We start from the raw sequence: 12,500 nt of genomic DNA, 5'->3' as shown, positions 1-12,500 counted from the left end.
GCTCTTTGCCGAAAATAGCCGATCTACAAGCTCACGTTGTGAGCTTGTAGATCTGCTATTTTTTGGCTACAGTTCTCAGAATAAGAACACTATAGGGTTTAAGTGGTTAATATAATAAAAAATATATATATTTAAGAAAAAAAGTTTCTATCACACAAAGATTTGGAGGACCCCCTGTAGTAACTCTGAGGACCCCCTAGGGGTCCCGTACCCCCTGTTGAAGACCCCTGATATATACTGTACGTGGCATATATGTCAACAGAGATGATTATACTTAGTTGACCGGGGTCCCTCAGGGCTCTATACTTGGGACACTCCCCTTTTCTCCTTTACACCAAATCTCTTTGGGGATGCTAGGGTTCGTGTGGTGAAATGATGATATACACAAGACACGCACAGTTTGTAAATATAAATATAAATATAATACAGTAAATATGACGTGTCCTCTTTCTGTTCCACAGGGACTGCATGAAAGGAGACGAGACTGAGAACAAGAAGATCGGCTGCACCGTCAACCTTCTGGTGAAAACCTTTATTCTATTTATTTATACTGTTTAGTTTAGGTGGTAGGTCCTCCCGTACGGGATGTTAAACTGGGAGTCGCCACTGTGTACAAGTCCGTGGCGGAGTATAGCGTATCGTCCACGGAGAGGCTGCGTCTAATTCGCGTTCCATTCGCGGAGAGGGCGTGTCTAATCCGCGGGCGGACGCGTCTGCGGTCGAGGACGCTCTCGGAGCTCGCACAACTTACACACAGATCATCGCACTTGTATTTTTTCTTCTCTGCGTGAAAGAAAACACGTTGGTCGGCCGTGAACGGGAACCCCCGCGCACATAATGGACACATGCTGTGTTCACAGAGCCCTCGAATATCAGGTCAATACAACAGGAAAAAGCCTTGGCAGTAATCTACATTAGTTATGGCAAAACTATGGCAGTCAATATCATCACTGAATTGAGTTAAAGCGGCATTCTATCAATTACACACCCCATTAATTAACACTTTGACTGCGCTAGTTTTGCCATAGTAATGCAGATTACTGCCAAGGTTTTTCCCCATTGTATTTACCTGATATAATCGTGGGGTTATAGCTCCCTTAACTCATTCGTAGTTTACGGCCGTAAAGCCCGTTAATTTCTCTATGTCTTTCACTGCCGGCTTCTCCTACCTGTTAACGTGGGCGCTCGTCCAGTTCCCATCGTGCGTGATCGGACACTGCTTATGCATCGTGTGTTCGCGTATTCCATCAGCTTCTCAAATCCGTTGAAACTTTTTCAATTGATCAATAAGTTCTCCATCTGTAAGCCGCGGAGTGCAGACAGAAAGTTAACGGGCCAAAATAGAGGACGGACTTCCGCTTCCGGTTCCGGTTCAGGGACTCCAATGTTAAAGTTGTCTGCTCAATAATGTGTCCGTGTAGAAACCGATCACGGAGCATTAGTTCCGGCCTATTTTAGTTCGGTTCGATAAAAAAATGTTTTTTAATTCATTTTTATTACATTTACGGGCTCTACGGGCATGGCAGAGAAGGGGTACAAAGGGGCAGAGTTTGAGTTAATAAAGGCTTTATTTTTTTTATATTTTCATCAGAAGAATGCCTTGTTTTTTTCCCCCTTATGACTCATGAATGTTTTCTGGTTACTATGTCTTGGAGTCTTGGTTACTCCCCCTTATTATGGGCTGTTTCTGACGTGCACATCTTTAGAATGGTCCAATGGAAGGCTGATCTTGCTGCTTGCTTGTGAGTCATATTCCATGTTGTGTGTCTGGCTTTGCAGAACTTCTACAAGTCTGAGATCAACAAGGAGGAGATGTACATCCGCTACATCCACAAGCTGTGCGACATGCATCTGCAGGCCGAGAACTTCACAGGTACACTATAGGGCAGGGGTTCCCAAACTTCTTTTGTCTCAGGGCACCCCATGCATATTTTTTTAATCCGAGACACCTACATTATATGTTTTTTTTCCTTGTATGTCCAAAACCGTTCGTTTTGTATTTATCATCTATAAAATGTTCTAAACTAGTGAAAACAGCAGATCTACAAGCACACAACGCGACAGTCTTGTATGATGAAGCAGGTCTTTGCTTTACCAAAAGACGTACACATTTGAAACTTGGAGATACAACGTTTCTGCCCGACAGTGACGATATTTTAGTGATTTTAAGTTGCGAGGAAAACGTTGAGATAATAGCCATTTTGGTTAGAACTGACTGAAAATAACTTTGTACTTCATGTTTAAAATGATACTAAATATATTTTCAATCCAAATAAATTCCAGATATTATCAAATTATCTCACGGCACCCCTGGACTGCCGTCTGGGGTGCCGCGGCGGTAGTCCAGGGGTGCCGCGAGATAATTTGATGTGCTATTGCTCTTATGTGCCTTGTTTTGACTTGTTTTAACGTTAATATTGCAGTCCATTGTACAGCACCACATTGTTTTGAAAGGTGCTTTACTAATAAAATGTACATACTTACTTGTGTGTGTGCGTGTGCGTGTGTGCGTGTATGTGTGTGTTCCACAGAGGCTGCGTTCACTCTGCTGTTATACTGGGAGGTGCTCCAGTGGGAGGACCGGCCTCTCAGGGAGTTCCTCCATTACCCCGCCCAGAGTGAGTGGCATCGCAAGGAGGGCCTCTGTCGCAAGGTCATCCACTACTTCAACAAGGGCAAGGTATGACTTACAATACATACTGTATATGGGCAGGGATTCTCAAACTCTCCCATGTCCCTATATTAACTATATTAACCCTATATTAACTAGGGTTGGGTATCGTCGGCGATACTTTTAATGGTATCGATTCACTGACGTCGATACTATCGAGTATCGGTTTCCAGTAAAAACGAACGATACCTTGTTTCGATACTTTTGAATGCACCCCTTGCCGGTCGCTACTGAAAGTTTAATGACTGCTTTAGTAGGCTACACTTACTGTGAAAATAGCCGAGAATAGCCTATAATGTTTATTATTATGATAATGATCCAACGTCTATAAAATAGCCCATAGAAAAAGGCAAATAATAATTATAATAATAATAATAAATAAAAAGTATCGAAAATGGTATCGAAAAAGGTATCGTATCGATTCCCAGGTATCGAAAAAGGTATCGTATCGATTAAAAGGTGAACGATACCCATCCCTAATATTAACACAGGGATGCTGACAGAACCCTTGTTAAAAACTCCACGACAACCATCCACTCGTCCTAGACTCTGGGCCCTCCTGGCCCCCAAACTGTGGAATAAACTCCCTGTTGCACTTAGAACTACAGACTCTTACCGTAGAACTTGCCTACCCTCAGAATGACCATACACGTCATTTAGATTGCATTTTAATTACATTTTCTAGCTTTTACTGAATAGGTCTTTGGTCTACCCTGCTGTACGTTTTTTCTTGCATTTGATGTTTTGATGTTGATGTATACTATTGTAAGTCACTCTGGATTAAGAGCGTCTGCTAAATGCCTAAGTTGTAAATTGTAAATATTATGTCATATGTTACGTGTCATATGTTAGATGTAGTGAACCGAGTACATGCACAAACTAATTGTGTGTGTGTGTGTGTGTGTGTGTGTGTGTGTGTGTGTGTGTGCGTGTGCGTGTGCGCGTGCGTGTGCGCGTGCGTGTGTGTGCGTGTGTGCGTGCGTGCGTGCGTGTGTGCGTGCGTGCGTGCGTGCGTGCGTGTGTGTGTGTGTGTGTGTGTGTGCGTGTGTGTTACAGTGTTGGGAGTATGGTATCCCACTGTGCAGGGAGCTGGCGTTCCAGTATGAATCTCTCTATGACTACCAGAGTCTCAGCTGGATAAGAGTGAGTCCATGTCTGTTCCTACTTAATATATTCTCTCTTATGCTGCATTCAAACCTGAAGCTATTTCTTTGTTTCTAGTCGCTTCAATCGCTTCTCTTTGGTCGCATGTCATGTCACGTCAGAATCACGGCGAAACTGCCGAAACACCTGGAAAAAAGAGTCCCAAAACCAAACAGCCAAAACATTTCGGTGTCTCCGGACAACATCAACGCTGATTGGCTGTTTTTTATATATATATTTGGCCACGGACCTCCATCTGAAGATGGCCAGGGTCAAGGAGACCCCCAGAAGAGAAGATTTATGTTTTAAAAATTTTAATGTTTTCAAACGTTTTCAATATTTTTCCCAAATCTTCGAAAACATCAGAAAGGTTGTACATCAACTATTTTTGAAAAGCTAACGTATAAATGCATGTGCATGTGTGTGCATGTTTGTGCGTGTTTGTGTGCGTGTGTGTGTGTGTGTGTGTGTGTGTGTGTGTGTGTGTGTGTGTGTGTGTGTGTCCATGCGTGTGTGTAGAAAATGGAGGCAGCGTACTACGATAACATCATGGAGCAGCAGAGACTGGAGCCAGAGTTCTTCAGGGTGGGATTCTATGGACGCAAGTTCCCTTTCTTCCTCAGAGTGAGTTACTGTGATTTACTGATTGATTGATTGATTGATTGATTGATTGATTGATTGACCAAATGTTCCCAAAGATTTTCAGATTGTAAAAAAAATTAAAAAATAAAATAATCAGATGTGCAAGCTTGCATCGCAGCATCAAGTGACACGGCATCAGATCTTTGCTTTTTATTTTTAATAGCAGATGTACGAGCTCCCAGAGTCAGCAGAGTCTGTGAGCTTGTAGATCAGCATTTTTAAAAGCCAACACATATACAGTAAATGGATAAACAGGTTAAAATTATGATGATTATGATTATGATTAACAAACATGGCATTTCCCAAGGACCCATGGGGTCCCCGGACGCCACTTAGAGAACCAATGCTGTAGACTTCGTGAACTGGATGTGAGTTGGCTCTGTTACTTTTTCCGTCTACACCAAATTTCTGCACCCAAAAACATGCTTGCAGATCAGCGAATGTCCCCTAGTCATACTGTGCGTAACTATTCAGCAATGGTATGATGATATCCCCCCACCTAGAAGAGATATAGGCCTACTGTACAACAATTTCTTACATCCATTTTAAAATTGTATTTATTGACCAACCTTTTTGTATCTTTGTCTGGATTCATGTGTTGTCCCTGCCTCCAGAACAAGGAGTTTGTGTGTCGGGGCCACGACTACGAGAGGCTAGAGGCCTTCCAGCAAAGGATGCTGGGAGAATTCCCACAAGCCATTGCGATGCAGCATCCCAACCAGCCCGACGAGGCAATCCACCAGTGTGATGCACAGTGTATCCTTATGAAACTATCCTTATGGATACACAGTGTATCCTTATGAAACTATCCTTATGGATACACAGTGTATCCTTATGAAAATATCCTTATGGATACACAGTGTATCCTTATGAAACTATCCTTATGGATACACAGTGTATCCTTATGAAACTATCCTTATGGATACACAGTGTATCCTTATGAAACTATCCTTATGGATGCACAGTGTATCCTTATGGATGCACAGTGTATCCTTATGAAACTATCCTTATGGATACACAGTGTATCCTTATGAAACTATCCTTATGGATACACAGTGTATCCTTATGAAAATATCCTTATGGATACACAGTGTATCCTTATAAAACTATCCTTATGGATGCACAGTGTATCCTTATGAAACTATCCTTATGGATACACAGTGTATCCTTATGAAACTATCCTTATGGATACACAGTGTATCCTTATGAAACTATCCTTATGGATACACAGTGTATCCTTATGAAACCTTTTGAACTAAACTCATTTTAAATTATGTTTGAATAGCAAACGTATAAAAAGTGATGATTGCGGCCCCCTCCATGGATTATTGTGTCCGTAGGAGATGCCAATTATTGTTGGCCACGGCTTGTGATTGGCTGAACCGGTTGTAGAGAGTTTGGAGGTACCGAAAGTCGGCGAGGAACAAAGATTTATGATTCTGTCCCTATCCGGACGTGACTCGGACGGTGCTGAGTCGGCTCAAGCGGACTTGATCCACGTGAGACGCCTCAGAGTGAGCTAAAGCGAGCGAGTCGCCTTGTCGACGGCGCGCCTCTGTCTCCAACGAAAAAATAAGCACTCCTTTACAAGGAATCTCCAACGGAAAAAATAATAGCTCCAAGGACCGCTCTTTGAGAAGTAATGGTGTAGAGAGACACAGGCAAGGGGAATGAGAAAGACAGAGGGGAGGGATTATATACTGTGGTGGTTCTCAACCTTTTCAGGCTGTGACCCTCTCAAATAATCATATTTGAACTGGTGCGCCCCACCCTGATGAGCACTAAGGGTCCATTCACACTGTAATAAGGAGCCTAACTAATTTCGGTTCGGCACTGTCCAAACCCAAATATGGGTCGTCGTCCCCGGTTCGGGGGGGTGTCAACCGACTAAACTCGGCTCCACGGTGCTGCCGAAATGTTGTGACCTCCCGACTTAATTTCGGTACTCAGCGGTGTCTTCTCATTCATTCAGCCCGGCTTCAAGTTCATTTTCTCGGCTATGAAGCCAAGGAAACAGCGGTAATTTGGGAGGGAGACACGCCGACTTCCAAAAGCTTGTGTGGCCGTGGTTCTCACTCTGGCTGGAGAGTGGAGGAGCGTGCGACACACACACATACACACACACACACACACACACACACACACACACACACACACACACACACACACACACACACACACACACACACACACACACACACACACACAGCTTTCCTGCATCTCGCTAGTCGCTGACCGTTTTCAAGAGGAAAGAAGAGCTTAAAGTAAACACAACTTTGCTAGTGTTCCGTGTTGATAGCCTATATTATCTCTATGGTTTATAGCCGATCTGCAATTTCTGCGACGAATTGTGACTGTGATGCATGCAGAAAGAGAGGCGGCACGTCTATAATGTGAGCTTGTAGATTGAATGTTTTCGACGGAGCTCGCACGTGTGTGAGAGTGATGAGAGAGACAGAGAGACCCCGACGCTGCGCTGCTGCTCACTGCCAGTCACTGGACCTCCAGCGTGCAGCCGCGAGGGCCAGTCAGATATGTATCCGCTCTGCAACGCTCATTTCTCGGCCACAAACGTTTTCATGCCACAGACCTCCAATATTTACGTGCGACTTCGGCACTAGCCGTTAAGAAAGTATGGATGAACTCCCCCCGAACCTAAATAATTTCGGGTCGGGGAACCCTCCCGAACCGAAATTAGTTAGGCTCCTTATTAGAGTGTGAAACGACCCTAAGAGTTGAGGAATTACATTTTGTATAACATGGTTCTATTGTGAAAATAGCAGATCTACATGCTCACATCACCTCGCAATTTTCACAATTTCTGCCTCTAATATTTGACCAATTTAATTAGTAGTAGTATTAAAAAGTCCTTAAATTGTCACTTTAGAAATGTGCAGATACCCTCTATACACATAAACGTTATGTGTATTGAGTGAGAAAACAATGTTGCACATCAAGTGCAACCCCTGGGGGTCCCGACCCACAGGTTGAGAACCACTGCTGTACAGTACTGTGTGTGTGTGTGTGTGTGTGTGTGTGTGTGTGTGTGTGTGTGTGTGTGTGTGTGTGTGTGTGTGTGTGTGTGTGTGTGTGTGTGTGTGTGTGTATCTCATTGTTATATTATCATCCTCTGTTGGGTTATATTGTTTCCTTGACCATCCGTCCGCTGACCAGACCTACAGATCTACGCGGTGACGCCGGTACCAGAGAGCGTGAGCGTCCTCCAGATGGACCGCGTTCCCGACCGCATCAAGAGCTTCTACAGAGTCAACAACGTGCGGAGGTTCCGCTACGACCGGCCCTTCCACAAGGGACCCAAGGACAGAGACAACGAGTTCAAGGTTAGCCAGAGGCAGAGGTGGAAACAACAGGGGTCTTCAACGTTTTCAGGCCAAGGACCCCTTAGTTGAGAAATAGATGAAGCAGGGACCCCCACAACCTGTTCCATCTTTTAACAGCACAATGACATCAGTGTATTTTGGATTCTTGAACCCAATACATTTGACCTTTCACTCTGTACGTAGTCTGCTCTTTTTCCCCTCCAAACCGAAGCTCTTTGCCTGAAAATAGCTGATCTACAAACTCACAACGCCTCGCGCTTGTGAGCTTGTAGATCTGCTATTTTTGGCTACAGTTCTCAGAATATGGACGCTAGTATAGGGTTCAGGTGGTTAATATAAAAAAAGATTTGGAGGACCCCCTAGGGGTCCCAGACCCCCTTGTTTTACAAGTAAAAGTTCAAAATGTACTTGAGTAAAAATATGAAAGGCATAAAGACCTTTACCCCCCCATTGATTATCCCATCCATAGCAACAGCAATAGAATAATCAAATCATTTGTTAACGATGTGGCTACTGCCTTGGTAATGCATTACATTTACAAAGGCATACGTTAACATACATTTATATATTATATTATATTATATTATATGTATGTGTCTTCCAGAGTCTGTGGATAGAGAGAACCACTCTGATCCTCAGCCATCCTCTGCCGGGCATCTCTCGCTGGTTTGAGGTGGAGAAGAGAGAGCTGGTGAGTATAACACGCACGCACGCACGCACGCACGCACGCACGCACGCACGCACGCACGCACGCACGCACGCACGCACGCACACACACACACACACACACACACACACACACACAACATGGAAATGATTATGATGATTATGCCAAAATAATTGTGATTGTCTCAAATAATTGCTATTAGGCAATTATGTAGTGATTGTGCCAGGCCCAATCACACTGGTTCCCAAACACTGGGTCAGGACTCAGGACCCATTTGTGGTTCGAGGGCACATTCTTATGGGTCCCTTACATAAGAAATACCATAAATTAGAAAACGAAATGTTTAAGAACTGCTATTTTCACTAGTTTGGTTCCCAAGCAAAATTTAGACAAAATTGAGACAAAGGTTTCAGAACCACTAGGTTAACAGCACCTTGGTGTCCTGCGTCTGTCCCCCAGGTGGAGGTGAGTCCTCTGGAGAACGCCATCTACGTGGTGGAGAACAAGAACCAGGAGCTCCGTACTCTGATCAGTCAGTACCAACACAAGCAGCTCCATGGGAACATCAACCTGCTCAGCATGACGCTCAACGGGGTCATCGACGCCGCCGTCAACGGGGGCATCGCCCGCTACCAGGAGGTACACAGAGCAACACACACACACACACACACACCCACACACACACACACACACACACACACACACACACACACACACACACACACACACACACACACACAAACGGTAAATATAACGATTGCATTCACCACGGCTTCGTAACTCGCGCGGCGCTCCACCGGCCGCGCGGCCCTGGCCCGCTCTTCGCGGGCACTCGCGCCTGCGGCGCTCGGACGCGAAGAGCAGGACCAAGGTTCGCTGGCCTTCGCGCCGCTTGCAATGTCGTGGACAATAACTGTGACATCTATTGTTGGTGAGAATAGGGTTGTTAGTTATGAACAATGTATAAATCTGAAAGCCATTGGTATGCGGTCAGAAATAAGAACACTTCTGACTCACGAAATTTGACCATTGTGCCATGCACAGTCTCACACATAAAACCCACAGGACATAAACTACAAGATGACCTGTATGATTTTATGAACTAGGGGAACCAACCCAATCTAAAATTGCAACATTCTTTCTTTTTGAAAACAAGATGGCGAAAGCACTATTCTCTAGTCTATACTGCATCTTAGGCATTGACTTTGCCTAGGACAATATATTGAAGTCTTCACTCCCTAACCTAACCCTAACCGTTGTGGGGACCTACTATTTGGTCCCCACAATGTCTATTTCTCCAATTCTTCATTACTTGTGGGGACATTTGGTCCCCACAAAGTAATACAAACCTGTCCACACACACACACACACACACACACACACACACACACACACACACACACACACACACACACACACACACACACAAACTAATTTGTAGAGTTCTCAAATTCTGCACAAACCTGACCCTACCCGTCCCCGACATTTTCAGGCCGGTTAATGCAGGGGTTCTCAACCTGTGGGTCGGGACCCCCAGGGGGGTCCCCAGATGATTGGCTTAAAGTTGCTATAAGCAGTTTTCTGCTGACATAAGCAGGAAACAGGCAATTGATTATTTTTATTTTATTATGTTCAGGCGGCTAACAATGCTCCCTAAGAAAATGTAGTCTCTGTGGCGCTTCTAGGAGCCGCAGTCTACCTCCAAAACTATTATTTTATCTGTAAGAAGCTCTGTCACTAGCAGCTCATTGGTGCATGAACCAGCCGACCGGGGCTAAAAGGATTGACAGACAGGTCAACCAATCCAAACAAGAACAAGAGGCGGTCCTGATTGGTCTGCTTATTTGGCAGGCTATCTGTCTATCGACCAATGACAGAACTTCTCACAGTTAAAAATAATAGTTCTGGAGGCAGATTGTGGCCCCAGGAAGTGTCACAGAGACAACATTTCTTTAGGAAGCATGGTTAGCCGTCTGAATATAATAAAATAAAACAAAAAAATGAAAATAAGCAATTCCCTGTTTCCTACTTATATCAGCAGAAAACTGCTTATAGCAACTTTAATGTGCGACATTGTTTTCTCTCTCAGCAGTAAACCAACCAACATAAGGTTTAAGTGTATTATAGAGGGCATCTGCATTTTTCTAAAGTGGACAATGGTCCATTCATTTGTACATTGGGAAGTGAAGCGGCGAACATTCGACGCCAGCTTCCCACCCGACAGAAACGATTTGATATCTTTATTTGTGTTCACATTTAACAAGAAATTCTTCATCAGAAACAATAATAATAGATGCACACAAGCTTGGGAATCATCTCGGTTCACAGGCGCGATATGGGAAAAGATGCAGAGATATATCCATTTTTAATCACGAGATTACTGTTTGTCCACAGGCGTTCTTTGACAAGGAATACATCACCAGTCACCCTGAAGACACCGACAAGATCACCCAGATAAAAGATCTCATGCAGGAGCAGGTATGTGGGTACAGTATGTACCCAGCGCGGCACTGTACAATATGTACCCACGCTGTGAGCTTGTATATCTGCTATTTTTCAATAGCTAAAGGATGAAATAATTCCGGGTCTAAATCCTGTTTTGCCTCTCATCATCATCATCATCATCATCATCATCATCATCATCATCTCTCCTCCTCAGGTTCACATCCTGGGCGTGGGCCTGGCGGTGCATGAGAAGCTGGTGCACCCAGAAATGCGTCCCCTGCACAAGAAGCTGATAGATCAGTTCCAGATGATGAGGAGCAGCCTCTGCCACGTGAGTGCTGATAGTCGGGGGCGTTAGGGAGATAACCCTGGCCATGTCGCGCTATATTAGTCTAAAAGTGCCAACAAGTCGGCGACCTTCGGGGTTGCCACAGCGGCCATTTTTGAGCGGTGGTCTCCATAGCGTGGCCGTGTGTGTATCCGTCTATGTATGTGGGTCCGTATGTAGCCTATGTATGTGGGTCCGTATGTAGCCTAAGTACCCCTGGTGACCAGAGAGGTGCTGTTGAGTCTAGTCTGCCCTGAGCATCAACTGCAATACCAGTGGTGGCCTGAGTGACATGGATGGATGGATGGCTCTCTCTCTCACACGCAAGCAAGCACCCCCCTTTTTTTCTCAAATTTTTTTTTTCTCAAATTTTTTTTTTCTCAAATTTTTTTTTCTCAAATTTTTTTTCTCAAAATCTTTTTTTTCTCAAAATTTTTTTTTCTCAAAAAATTTTTTTTCTCAAATTTTTTTTTTCTCAAAATTCTTTTTTCTCAATTTGTTTTTCTCAAACATTTTTTTTTCTCAAATTTTTTTTTTCTCAACAAATTTTTTTTTCTCAAATTTTTTTTTCTCAAATTTTTTTTTCTCAAAATTTTTTTTTCTCAAATTTTTTTTTCTCAAAAATTTTTTTTCTCAATTTTTTTTTCTCAAAAATTTTTTTTTTCTCAAAATTTTTTTTTCTCAAAAAATGTTTTTTGAGAAAAACTTTAAACTATCGTTAAAGTGCGACCCGTGATAACGGCCAAAAATGCGCCAAAACGCCACTAATTAGTCGAAATGGCTGACTTCCTGTTTGGTTTCTGATTGGCTGCTGGCCTTGTGATGTGGGTAGAGCTGCGAGGGCCCGGTCATTGCTGCTTGCAGCTTTAATTATTATTATTATTTTAAATATTTTTTAAAAATATTTATTTAATCTTTTTTATTATAATTATAATTATTATTATATATTTGTTTTGCTGTTGCGCAGCCTCCACGACCACCGCTCAGTTCACACAGGTGTGATTTTTTTTCTTCTTTTCTGGGTATTTAAGTAGGATGTGAGGGTTCTAACTAGGCGTTTGTCATGATGCTGAATCCATTGCAAGCATTTGTTTTGCACAAAAAACATTCCATGGGTTATAAATGGCCCCAGAAAACGATGGTTTAGTGATGAAAAGTGACGAGTCCACACTTTTCACCGTTTCGTGGGCGTTCATGTTGAGATCATGTTGAGCTAGTCATTTTTAAAAGTAGATCTCACGTCAAAAAAGTGTGGGCACCCCT

The 12,500-nt window shown here is 43.4% G+C and overlaps 1 protein-coding gene across 1 annotated transcript in view; it reads left to right on the top strand.

The window, feature by feature from the left end:
• LOC308287266 (dedicator of cytokinesis protein 3-like) overlaps nt 1-12,500 on the top strand; it is a gene marked incomplete at both ends in the record, with an annotated part of 375,412 nt that overhangs the window by 356,981 nt on the left and 5,931 nt on the right. Inside the window, 11 exon segments of the mRNA XM_080728382.1 lie at nt 462-522; nt 1,780-1,873; nt 2,532-2,680; nt 3,728-3,814; nt 4,334-4,438; nt 5,071-5,212; nt 7,631-7,797; nt 8,402-8,488; nt 8,924-9,103; nt 10,859-10,942; nt 11,124-11,240. Coding sequence (XP_080584508.1) covers nt 462-522; nt 1,780-1,873; nt 2,532-2,680; nt 3,728-3,814; nt 4,334-4,438; nt 5,071-5,212; nt 7,631-7,797; nt 8,402-8,488; nt 8,924-9,103; nt 10,859-10,942; nt 11,124-11,240 — 1,273 coding nt within the window.

This window comes from Nannobrachium achirus, assembly GCF_963921795.1.
Source record: "Nannobrachium achirus genome assembly, chromosome: 6".
NCBI classification, from domain to species: Eukaryota; Metazoa; Chordata; class Actinopteri; order Myctophiformes; family Myctophidae; genus Nannobrachium; species Nannobrachium achirus.
Note: the sequence above shows the minus strand (reverse complement) of the source record. Positions and strands in the feature narration are given on the sequence as shown.